Source organism: Dreissena polymorpha, chromosome 2, assembly GCF_020536995.1.
Source record: "Dreissena polymorpha isolate Duluth1 chromosome 2, UMN_Dpol_1.0, whole genome shotgun sequence".
NCBI lineage: Eukaryota > Metazoa > Mollusca > Bivalvia > Myida > Dreissenidae > Dreissena > Dreissena polymorpha.
In genome coordinates this window covers 109,994,402-110,008,460 of record NC_068356.1, presented here as the reverse complement: position 1 = coordinate 110,008,460, position 14,059 = coordinate 109,994,402, and the positions used below count along the sequence as shown (strand labels likewise).

Sequence of the window (14,059 nt, the reverse complement as noted above, 5' to 3'; positions counted from 1 at the left end):
CAAATATAAAAAGTGAAGAGATTACAACAACCTGGTTGGTACAACGAAAACGTAAAACAAGCAAGGTCTTTAAGGGATAAATATAAACGTGAATCTAATTGGCCACAATATAAGTTGTGGCGTAATAAATGTAACAGTGCAATCAAAAAGGCTAAAAAAGAATATTTTTCGAATGCGGTACAAAACAAAACAAGTGCGAAATCGCTCTGGAAAACTATTAAATTAGCATCAAATGAACACATAGAATCCTCTATTTTGCCAAATGTAATAAGGAAGGATGATCAGATAATATCTGGTAAAACAAATGTAGCTAATGCACTTAATGACCACTTTGTTGACATCTCGAAACTTATTAAAAAGACTAAATTTGCTGAACACGATTTCCACTCACTTAAAACATATCTAGATGCTAAGCTAGAATCTAAGCATTTCTCTGTTCAGTTTATTACTACATCAGAAGTTAGTACTTTAATTAATCAACTTCATTCAAACAAATCTGCTGGGTCTGATGGTATAGGGCCCAGCATTATTAAACTTTGCAAAGAATTCATTATACAACCAATCACTGCTCTTATAAATAACTGTATATCACATGGAACCTTTCCCGACATGCTTTAAATTGCAAACGTAATACCTTTATACAAGGGTGGATCGGTAGAAGATCCCAATAATTATAGACCAATATCACTTTTACCTACTATATCTAAAATATTTGAAAAGCATATAGCTAAACAATTGCATATATATCTAGAATCTACAGGTCTATTAAACAAAACTCAGTCGGGTTTTCGCAAATATCATTCTTGTCAAACAGCATTGATTAATATAGTTGATTCATGGCTTAAACAAATTGATAATGGAAATCTGGTAGGTACAATTTTCTTGGATTTTAAAAAAGCATTTGATCTTGTGGACCATAGGGTTCTTTTACACAAATTAAAAATTTATCATTTTAATGATAGGTCATGCGACCTATTTTCTTCATATCCCCGCAATCGATTTCAGTTTATCAAAGCAGAAAACACTACCTCTACTTGTAAAAGCATCATTGCTGGTGTTCCCCAAGGATCTATTTTAGGACCTCTTCTATTTCTTATTTACGTTAATGATCTTTCGCTAGATCTTACATGTGATTCTGCAATGTATGCTGATGATACAACATTGCACACTGTGGGAACAAATATTCAAACACTTCAAAATAAGCTACAAACAAATCTTTCAATTGTTAATGATTGGTGCCAAACTAATAACATGATTATTAATCCACTAAAAACTACTTGTATGGTATTAGGGTCAAAACGGAAAGCTCAAAACATAACAGATCTAAAACTTAAAATTTCAGATACGGTGATCAAAACAGTAAATTGTCAAAAACTTCTTGGCCTTTATATTACAATACTCTAACTTGGAAACTACACATTAACAGCGTTTGTTAAAAAATGTCATCACGAATGTTTCTTTTGCAAAAAATAAAACCATATTTAACCCTTGAAATGCGTAAGCTCTTTTATAATGGTTATATCTCACCTATATCCGACTACGCATGCGTTACCTGGAGTTCAGCGGCTAAAACGGAAATTAATAGAATAGTCAAAATACAAAAGCGTTGTGGTGCACATATTTTAAATAAAAAGTACAACACTAATTCAAAAACACTATTTAAAGATCTAAAATGGTTGACTTTCGAACAGCGTAATTACTATTTCACGTCAGTTATTGTATTTAAAGCATTTCACAATCAAACCCCAACATACATACGTGACCTTTTGACACCTTCACAAAATAATCACTATAACTTGCGATCTTGCGAAAAGGGGGATTTAAAGCTAGTGCGAATACCCAAAACAAACTATTTCAAACAATCGTTTGAATTTTCTAGCAAAACAATTTGGAATTCGTTACCCCAATCTATACGTCAAACAAACAATTTAATTACATTTAAGATAAAAGCTTATCTTTCTTCCACACTTAACGAAATAAACTGAACATGCTTCATGTTGTTTTGGTAAATAACATTAGTTTAATGTTTAAATACTGTTCTTGCATAAATGGTTATTGTAGTTTTATGTCTGTCATTTGTTTTTAATTATAATATATATCATTATATGTGCATGCATATGTGATTCTTTATGTTTTGTTCTTATTGCTCAAGATGAAATGTGATGTATTTGTTGTAAATTGTATCTTGTTAGAAGACCTTGTTGAAAATAAGAAATGTATTATATAAATTGCATATTATGTAATTTCATCTGATGTATTTCTTAACAAGTCTATCTTCTTTAAATAAAGATTTTATTATTATTATTATTATTAAGCAATTATTCAACCAAATGACGGCTTAATACACACAGAAAGAGAAGAAGACATGGTGGAATCATCAATCGTGTTTTATGGTGCTGTCATCTACCACCCAGTGTGGTTTATGACACCATGCTGTTAGTTAAGTCTGGATAATATCTGATCAAGACGAGATAATCGGTTTATGCAGAACAAAGGGGCAATTAAACACCGGAATTCAAAGGCTTACACGATCTTAAGATTGATGCAAACATTCAAATAAAAAATATTGCATTTAATTTAATTAAATTTAAGGTATCAACGTGTTTGTTTTCCCAGTTAAATACCTATACGGTTAAGGAATATATATGTTGTATATTTTAAATTGATATATTTATTGTTTGTTTTTAATCTAATTTGTTTCAGTAAAGTAGAACAACTTGTTTGCATGTTGAAAAAAATCTTAATTTAATCGTTTAAATATATAAATAACGATCACGCTCTATTTCTCAATGCAAATAAAAAAGCGCAGCGCTAAATATTGTTTTCACCGTTGTCAAGGGGTACGTAACTTTAACTGACGCAAGTGCCCGGATGTTGCGATATTATGAATTTATTTGATAAAAACGGTCAATAGTACTCAGGATACGAACGACCGAATCTTACGAACCTTACGTAAGATCGTCCTATGATATGTTGATAAAACGGCCTCCTGATACGTATCCCCCCTCACGAACTATGAACGCGCTGCAGACATGAATTTTCAATTGTCACTTTATACTTGAACATTACATATCTTTCAATCTATATTTCCTCATAAAGAAATGTTCAAATTTGATTATATTGTGCAACGAGACATTAACTTAAATTCCCCACCTGTTCAAATACAACCGATAGACGCACAGAGTTGAAGATTTGAGGCGAAAACAATTAAAAACAACTATCATCTATTCGCAAATAAACTAAATCAATGAGAGATTGTTTTGTCTCGAACATGCGTCTGAACGCAGGAATTTATAGGAGAAACAGCCGCATTAAAAATATTTGAAACGACGATAAAAAAAATACATTCCTCTGCCAAGTGGTTGTTGGCGTGTTTTCTCTGTCTTTTTTCAACGATTAATTTTCTGTAGACGCCAAGACGACATTTCAGGATATATCGTGTATATAAAAGATACCACAAATTAACAAGAAATTCACACATATTTCCATTATAAAATGTTTGTAACAAGCGCAGTTTGTGTATTGGTATTTTTGTACGTAACCTCGGTGGCGTGCAGGGCTGACCGGGAACCAGAGTGCTCCCGGTTCCATTACGAGGAACAACTCCTTGAAAAGATGGTCCGGATGGAATTTAACATGGAGCGCCTACAGCAACGACTTGACAGTGTTTCGGAGGTAGTCGCAAAATTGGAAGGAATAAGAAAACAGCTAACAGGTAAAATATAGTTTATACCATTTAAGTACTATATTGGTATCGTATGATATCTAAAGTGTTATTAATGTTATCAACGTGATAATGGCACGGTGACATTTACATTTAGCTGGTTACATTATTTGTCTTTTTAAACATATCTTTAAATTGTGTTGATACATAAATTTCAGTACAAAGTATGAGTGAATAGTTGTACTAAATAAAGACAATATATCGGTAATAGTAACGGTCTAATTGTGAAGCTGCTTCGTTTTTGGAAAGCATTTCGTTACCATTTTAGAACAAACGGATGTCACTAACATCACTTTTGACATAATTTGCTGAACAATAAAATGTGTTATCAAAAAGCAAAAGGACTTTATTTAAAGTAACCATGCATTATATATGTACATTGATTAATGGATACATTTGTTTTAATGACCGTAAAGATAATGTTCTATGTTTTGCAGACAGTACCCGATTAACGGAGGAAGTGAAAGATCAAGTTGGATCCGTGTATACCCGCTGGGGCCGAGATTCATGTCCTAAAGGGGCTACGTTCATCTATGACGGATTTGTGGCAGGTTCCTATTATACTCACACAGGAAGTGGCGTGAACTATCTATGTCTATCCAAGGAACCAATCTGGGCTAACGGAAATCCAACGGCATCTAGCGTTGGTATAATACATGGTTCAGAATACGAGACCTCGTCGGCAAATATCTGGACGCATCTCCAAGACAACGAGGTTCCTTGTACAGCGTGTACATCCAGAGGACCGACTATGATGATCCCAGGAAGAAATATTTGCTACGAAGGATGGAAACTTGAGTACCACGGATACCTGATGACATCGTATCACGGTCACGCCGGCAGCAAAAAATTTATCTGCGTAGATTCAGAAGCGACGGTTGCAAAAGAGAGCAATTCTGGAAACCAGGAAGGAGCCTTGCTGTATTTTGTGAAGGCTGCGTGCGGTGCACTTAAGTGCCCACCGTACGACGGAAATAAACTCATCACGTGCGCGGTCTGTTCTCAAACTAAATAATCAATACGGAGGACTTTAAACAAAACAGGAGTATAACATTTTTGTTCGGTTTTATATGGAAATCATATTCGGATATTGCCCCTAAATGCATTTGATGTAAAATTTCTACTGTGAAGAAATGTTAATAAATACATGTTTTGCTGTAGCAAGTTCCTTAGAATGAACAATTATCCAGAGCAATTGTTCTACTTGTAAATGTTGTATGTCGCAAACCCGAACAAAAGAACAAACAGATGTGTATCGGTTTATAATATTTTACCTTAAAACGCAACAACATAATGCTTTACTTTGTCACATCTAAAACAAATATGTAAACCGTATGACGATAAAAAAACTCATTGCATGCGCGGTTTTTCTACACTCAATAACGAAGACGTACTACAAAGATTATAATTTACGTTTCTTATATTCAGCTGTCGTATATGTAGTTATTAGACATAACAAACAGATTAATTAACTTCTATTAATATTACACGTATTTTCCAAAAGTGACCAGAAACATGTAAATTGTTGCAACATATTTTAAGGAAATAACGTTGATTGCCATTACAATACATGTAAATGTATTTTGCCCATTTGAAATAAGTGTTTGTTAATTAAATATTGGAACAATAAAAAAGACGCATATTTCCCATTGCATAACCACAACCTGCGTCAATTCTATTGATCTCCTCATTCATTTAACTTAATGTGTCATTACAACGTCGGCAAATAGTGGGGAAATGTATAGCGATTCTGATGACCATTTTTGGACATTAGCACGTGAATTTTCCTTTAATTATTATTAAAAATAAAGCCTCATAAAAGGCCTTGACCACTTTAAATGTTTAATTCATTGTAACATGAAATTTACTCTAACACAGAGATGACGCTGAACCAAACAGTTCCGATTAAATGTTTATATAAATTTGACGCAAAAATATAAAATCTGTAATTTCAAGGCTAGAAAATAAAACGAGACGGAAATGATGTCCCTGAAGCGGTCACCCGGGTTCAAGGTAAACAAACTATCGAAGACTTAACCTAGTTACCTAGTTGTTAACTCAACTTGATCAAGATTCAAGACTGGACTATGTATTGTCAAGATTAGTATTCTGATCATGTTTCATTAAAATTGAGTCATGCATGTCGCTACTTGAATGGTATTAAGGTTTTTCAAAGAATTTGAAATTGAAATCCAAACGGAGACCATGTTTTGACACAGATTCGTCATAAATATTGTCAAGAGAAACATTCTGACCAAGTTTCATCTAGATTGATTAATACACGTGTCATCTAGATTGATTAATACAAGTGTCATCTAGATTGATTAATACAAGTGCCCTCTTTGATTAATACAAGTGCCATCTAGATAGATTATCTAGATTGATTAATACAAGTGTCATCTAGATTGATTAATACACGTGTCATCTAGATTGATTAATACAAGTGTCATCTAAATTGATTAATACAAGTGTCATCTAGATTGATTAATACAAGTGTCATCTAGATTGATTAATACAAGTGTCATCTAGATAGATTATCTAGATTGATTAATACAAGTGTCATCTAGATTGATTAATACACGTGTCATCTAGATTGATTAATACAAGTGTCATCTAAATTGATTAATGCAAGTGTCATCTAGATTGATTAATACAAGTGTCATCTAGATTGATTAATACACGTGTCATCTAGAATGGTAACACGGTGATTACAAGCAGTAACTTGGTGACATATCACGTACCACATTATAACTCGGCATAGATATTGTGACAAAGTCTTATCAAGAAAAAGCATTCATGCTGTCTACAGTGGTCTTATTTTTAAAACAAACTGTGTTAATATACGAGAAACAATCAATGAAACTAATTAATAATTGAATTATGGCATAATAAATCAAATGTCATTTACTTTTATGAAATTGATAACGACCAATTAACGCTATTACCGGCGCATTTAGTCGCATAAGTTGTAGAAACAAAAATTGTGTATATATGTCTGTCACTCAGCCAAAATAGTATCCATAGTTAAGTGGCGATTTTCCAACAGTGTACATGTCTTTCATCAATGAATTATTTGCTATTGCACAAATTGCTTATTGCTTTTTGTCTAGTTTTGTATAAATGAACTGTGTATTCGTGTCGAAATATTTTGAGATCTTTTATACCAGCTTGAAAAAAAATGCAATCATATGTCGATGTAACGCACTTTTTTTTAATCTTGATTAAAGAACGTCTATTCTTAAACAAGAGCACCGCATAACGGGTGCCATGCTCGGCTGGGGTGCAGTTTTGAATAATGAAAGCTTGTCAGAATATTTTTTAGAGGTCACAGTGACCTTAACCTTTGACCTAGTGACCCAAAAATGGGTGTGGCATGTAGAACTCATCAAGGTGCAGCTTCATATGAAGTTTCAAAGTTGTAGATTGAAGCACTTTGATTTTAGAGCCAATGTTCAAAACCTTAACAAATCTTGACACGGACGGCGAACACGACGAGCTGGCTATGACAATACCTCGTTTTTTTCCGAAAACAGCCGAGCTAAAAATGATCCAAGCTTAACATGGTATTATTGAATAAAGACCAGATACGTAGTTTCTGTAAATATTGAGCGGTCACGCAAGTGAATGAACGTCAGCAGTTTTAAGTTACAAGGGAAAATATATGAAAATGGGCGATTCTTAGTTGTCTGTAATTAACGAAACAAAATAATTGTACATTATAAACGTACTCTTCCTCTTACATGACATTTATGAGGAATTCCGAAAAAAACAAATATAATAAAACATCGTCACCTTTAAAACTCGCGAATGTAAGCGTAGTCAACATGTGATTAGCCGTATTCTTTAAAATATCTTTAAAGAATGAAAAATGGCAATCGTGTACAAAGTTGTTTGCAATTCAAATTTCAAGTAAGAGCAATAACGAACAACACGTGTAAGTTTGAAATGATTTAAACAGAACATACAGATACGCGACGAATTAACCAATTACAGTTAATTGGCCCACTCTAGGCTCATCCCAGTATAAAGGCATGAATTTGCGAATCTCTTTTTGCAGCGAATCTATGTTTGCCAATATGTCTCGCGACGAGTAACCGTTATTGACCATTGTAGCTGCCATACCAGCAGCCTCTCCGGTACTGAAGTCGGTCGGGTGCGTTCTCGTCGCAGAGTTGGCTATGAACGTCTGAGACAATCTTACCGGCTACTAGCAAATTGCTATAGCGTTGATTCGTTAGCGCGCGAAACGGCACGTGGAACGGCAGCGTTTTGTAATTAATTTGTATATCTCGGATACTCCACTCCCTGCCGATAGCCTGCTTTCACGAGCGCGAGGACGTCTCCAAAATCGGATGCATCAGTGATAACCGGTATACCGCCATTGGATCTTTGGAGCATTATGACAAATTTGGTGAACATGGCAGAGTCTGTTGGCAAATACCAGTTGCGTATCGTGTCTCATAATTAACGACTCTAGTGGTCGATCCCGTCTTTTAAAAACAGCTGTAGTGAAGACACGGACATAACAATGTTATTGTCAACGGTGACTGTTTTTAAAGCAGTGTTTCAGAAAATCTTCAAATTCTTACGTCATGAACGATTTCGTTAATCCACATTAAAGTATCTTTCGAAAGGTAGCAACATGCGCCATGATTCGAACCCAATGAAGTCATTTTCGCTTGGAAACTATTTGACTGAAACAAACACTTGCGATTCAGTGTTCCGAAATAAATCGGATGACGTTAGTTGTCCTCCCAGCCAATCAGAGGGTTCCGTCAGACAAACAACCAAATAAGCATCCGCATGCACCCAGCGCAGCAATAAATACGCATAAACTAATTAGGTCCCAGGTGTAGGCAATGTCGTCAAGCACTGGTTCATTCATACACAACTCTTTCATTGAAAGTCCTACTCGAAAATACATGAATGTCATACTTTTCAGACTCGACCTCCGTAATGGTTTGCCGGAAAGAAGACTGAAATATCACACTTTTGCTAGTATACGAAGCGGATTCAGGCGATATTTCTGTTGAAGTCGTTAATCACTCTCTAAGTGGAAACTTCATTCACATAGATGTGTACAGATCCAACTTTGCAGCTACTGTCTTTATCTGACTGCGATAGATGCATAATATCTACGGTAAAAATCATTTTGCTATATAAACATTTTTATATAAAGCGTTCTTGTTGAATACCATTTTATTTTAGTGAAAATTTTTTACGCATATCTTTGCTAAATAAAAGTCAATCTGACGTATAGAAAATATTATTTATATTTTAATACATTGAAAATGCGACAAATAATATGTTTTTAAAAATTCATACACTGTTACATGTATTATTGTACAGGAATATAATTGCAAATTGCAAAAATAAACATAATTTTCCACCCATTAAAAATACCATTTTATATAAATAACATCTGGCTAATACACACATTATATTAAAATTTCCGATTACTTGAAGTAATCAACCGTATTATTCTCATCGTCGCTATGATATGCAGTTCTGTCCAAATATTTATATAAAATGTCATTAATAACTCTATTTAAGAAATGTTTTCATCCGTCTGACGTTTTGTCGCGGCAATTGACAAATAATAGTATAATTGTTGACAGAGATCCGGATTTGTTGAAGAAACATTACCGTTTTGGTGTCAATTCGTTGCTTCTCTTGCTCAGCGGTTGTATTCTCATTCGTAGTTGCCTTAACATGCCCAATGTCGTCCCCAACTGTTATTTCTGAAACTCCGACAGACAATTTAATATCGTCATACGATATATTGCCCGCCATGATAGAGACTAGTTTATTGATTAATAATGAAGCCTTTTAGGACACCTTGTCATAGTATTTCAAGCAGTGAATCAAAACATCTACGTGCCCAACTTAGCACATTCTGTCAGCCTGACCAATGATTATAAAAGCATTCTGCACATTGCGATCAGTTGAAATAAACCTTGCATATTATTGTACATGTGCATCTAGCAAACCAAACGTGTCAGATGCTAAACAATAACAAACATAGTCCACAAACGAACAATTTACCTCCTAATCAAAGTCGTCGTTTGCCCTCACTATGTGGGTCCATATTTTCAAATTTTGCACAAGAAGGTATCCTCGATAATGTTGACAAATCCACAAAGCATTTTACTACCGCTCCTCTTCGAAATCCTTCAATGTTGTTCTGAAGAACCTCTGCACTCTTTGATATTATATGTTATTGTAATTAAAAAAGAACGGTATATTGGAGGCATTTCAACGTAGTTGACCAGTTATGCAAGTTCGGTCAGGATTAAGTATGTACAATAAGGATTTTAATGAGTTTCAACAAAAATAGCAATAAAAAGCACGATGAGAAACCAAGTGAAACTCCAGTTGCAGCGAATTGTAGAGTTTAATCATATAATCGCTACGAGCTCCTTCATTTTTGGCAAGAAACCGAGAAATAATTTGAATATGTACTATTTAAAAGAATATGATAAATAGTACATAAATTATATGATAAAATTCACTGACGCTTCTAACAAATTACTTTAAATAATTAAGGTAATTGTTTGTAACACGACAATTGAAACAACAAACCGTATCTACCTACCAAACGCAGTCAAAGCTGACTTTGTAAAGAGGAGCTAACGTTTTCAATTTGAAGGATTTGTGACAACAACGTAAGGTTTGCCCGCGCACATTACTCGCTCCGTCTTCTAAGAATCTAATTTAATTATATGGAAAATAAGAAGTGATCGAATCATTTCAACAATTTTATTAAACTTTTTTCGGCTTCTATCTATGGACATTGTTCACATATGATATTGGGCAATAAACTTATCTTGAGTAAAAAAAAGTTAACCCAACTAAACTATAAAAAGATACAAAATGCATTGTTTCCGTGTTGCTTGAAAAAAAGACACTAGCGGATTTATATCAAAACAACAAGTTCACAGAGAACACATGAGCACATTGTTGATAAAATCTCAAGTTTGTATAGTGATCATGAGTATATAGTTCTTAGCTTGAGTAAGAGCATTGTATTAGCTTACACCATATACGTGGAAGAAAACCAGATATTACATTATTTAATATTACGTTTCATATACATTCACACTTTAAATTGAAAGGAACATAAATGGGCAATTATCAAGCAGTTAACAAGGCATTTAGGTGTTACATATTAAGTGTAATGCGGTACATTCCACCAAACTAGGCCAACTGCATAATGATCATAAGTATTTATTTAGTTCCAGGACACATCTCCGCACATAATTCGATCAGCGAAATTATTCAACCAAATGCTTAATTTAAAATATTGCATTATGAACATCATACGCTTGTTTTGCGTTGTTTCGGTGTGGATAGAGTCAGGAAAGTGCAGGGTTGACCGGGAACCAAAATGCTCCCGGTTTCTCTACGAGGAGCAACTACTGGAGAAGTTGGTCCGAATGGAGTTTAACATAGAACGCGTGCACCAACGAATCGAAAGCGCTTCCGAGTCTTACGGTATGTTGCATTAGCAGGCAATAAGTAATACGTTATTCGTACTCGTTTAGCTTATAACATGTTTTTTTAATTATTTAAATCGTGTAAATTGCACCATGAATTTGACTTTCGTGGAAATGATACTCTGATGTTTCTGCTTCATATACATTTTATAGTTGTTGTTTTTTTCAGGTATAGTTTCAAATGTATTTTCAAAATTAAAAGAACAAATAAAAAATGGCGAGACCGACGTTATTATACAACATTTTGGACAAGTTTATTATTTTAACTGTAAATTTGCTACGTTGGTATGCAGAAATTAGTGTTTGTGGTATAAATATTTGGAACAACTCGGACATAGTTAAAATGATAACGTAAATACTGCCTTTAATTCAAAACCATGTCATTACTCACAAATGGCAATATTGATTATTCGATATTCACTAAATGTCATCTCTTTTCATTTACCTTTTATTAATACATTATTATCAGGTGGATCAGTGTATACACGCTGGGACCGTGATATTTGCCCGACTTCGGCAAATTTCATCTATGACGGATTTGTGGCAGGTGCTCTCTATTCACACACCGGAAGTGGCGTTAACTATCTGTGTCTATCCAAGGAACCAAGATGGGCCAAAGGAAGTCGAACGGCATCCGATGTTGGTATTATATATGGTGCCGAATACGAGACCTTGTTGGTAAATATCTGGACGAATCTCCATAACAACGGGGTTCCTTGTGCAGCGTGTAGATCCAGAGGACCGACCATTATGATCCCAGGAAGAAATATTTGCTTCGAAGGATGGAAACTTGAGTACCACGGATACCTGATGACATCGTATCAAAGTCACGCCGGCAGCAAAGAATTTATCTGCGTAGATTCAGATGCGACGGTTGCAGAAGGGAGCAATTCTGGAAACCAGGAAGGAGCCTTGCTGTTTTTTGTGACGGCTGTGTGTGGTTCACTGAAGTGTCCACCGTACGACGGAAATAAACTCATCACGTGCGCGGTCTGTTCTCAAACTAAATAATCAATACGGAGGACATAATACAAAACACGATTATATTATTCTTGTTTGCTTTACTTTTGAAATAATAATCGGAGATTGCCCCGAAATGAATATGTCGTCAATTTTACAATAAAGATATGTTAATAAACACATGTATTGCTGTAACAAGTGCATTGGAATGAACAATTATCAACCGCCAGTATTGTACTTGTAAATGTATCATGTCGTAAACCATAATGAAAGAACAAAAAAGATGTGTACCAGTATATTATATTATACCTTGAAAAACTAACAAATAAATGCTATATTTATCACACCGCAAAACAAATATTTCAAACGTACATGAGAGGTCTGCTCTACCTCAATAATGAAAACGGACTACCAGGGACTGAAAATCAACATTTCTTATTTTCAGCGGTATTATATGTAGTAATGAGATTACAAAAAGATAAATACACTTATATCAATATTAAATTTGTTTTCCAAATATGCGCAGAAACATGAAAATTGATGCAACATTTTTAAGGGTATAACGTTCATTCGCTGCCAGAATTATACGTGTAAATGTATTCTCCCACTTTTCCAGTTGCAATAAGTACATGTTTATTAAATCCTGGAACAATAAAACTAATAAAATATACGCATATTTCCTGTTACATAACCACAATCTGCGTAGAATCTGTTGATCGCCTGATTCAAATAACGTAATGGGCCATCACAACGTCGGCAAACATTGGTAAAATGTAAAGCAATTTCTGATGAACATGTTCGGACATTTTTACCTGCATTTTTAAATTCTCATTTAATTTTCCGAAGCAAAGGCTTTGAAAATTTTAAATATGTTTAACAGATTGTCCCATAAAATTTAACCAAACACACTGGTGATACTGACACAAACAGTTTAGATCATTTTTTAAATATAAATGTGATGCAAAACCATGACACCTTTAATTTCAATGCTAGAACAAATGCGAGGGAAATTATAGCCCTGAAGCGGTCATTCGGGTTAAAATTGCACCAACAAAGACTTATCTTAGTTACCTAGTTTTTCACTTCATTTGATTAAGATTTAAGACTGCACTATATATTGCCAAGATAAGTAGTCTGATTATGTTTCATTAAGATTGAGTCATTGATGTCGCTTCTAGAATGATAACACAAATAATGTCAAGAGAGACATTCTGACCGAGTTTCTAGATTGATTTATACAAGTGGCATCTATATTGTAACGTTGTAAGATGTAACTTGGTGACATATGATGTGCCATATTAGAACTCGGATTTAATATTGTGACAAAGTGTTACCAAGAGAAAAGCATTTGTGTTCTCTACAGTTGTTTTATCCTTAAATCCTTAAATCGATATGTGTCTGTTACTCCGCAAAAACATTATCCACAGTTAAGTGGAGACTTTCCAACATTGTACATGCCTTTCATACATGAGTTATTTACAATTGCACAACACGCTAAAATGCAATCATGTGACGATGCAACGCATTTTGTATGGTAATTAAGAAACGGGTATTCTTGAAATATATTCTAGGCTTAATGTTGTATTCATATTGAATAAAAACCAGACGTACGCAGTTTCTGCAAATATTGTGCGGTCACGTAAGTGAATGAAAGTCAGAACTAGAAAGTTACAAATGAAAATATAAGAAAATAGGCACTTCTTACTTGTCGGTAACAAAGGAAAGAACATAAGTATGCATTATAAACACACTCATCTCTTACAAAATATTTATGAGGAATTCGAAAATAAAAAAATAAAACATCGTCACGATTAAAAAACGCGAATGTCAGCTTAGTGAATATGTGATTAGCTTTATTCTTTAAAATATTTTTATTGAA

At 34.2% G+C, this 14,059-nt stretch overlaps 1 protein-coding gene across 2 annotated transcripts in view; it reads left to right on the top strand.

The window, feature by feature from the left end:
* Positions 1 to 4,973, top strand: part of LOC127868479 (short-chain collagen C4-like) — a 67,359-nt gene extending 62,386 nt beyond the window's left edge. The window contains exons 1-2 of one of the 2 annotated variants that reach the window (XM_052410298.1): positions 3,393 to 3,715; positions 4,162 to 4,973. In XM_052410298.1, the coding sequence (XP_052266258.1) occupies positions 3,496 to 3,715; positions 4,162 to 4,739 (798 nt within the window). In that variant the 5' untranslated portion in view covers positions 3,393 to 3,495 and the 3' untranslated portion in view covers positions 4,740 to 4,973. Of the gene's footprint in view, positions 1 to 3,392; positions 3,716 to 4,161 lie in introns of those variants that run through there. The other variant, XM_052410299.1, reaches the window with a different exon arrangement.
* Positions 4,974 to 14,059: the final 9,086 nt, after the last annotated feature.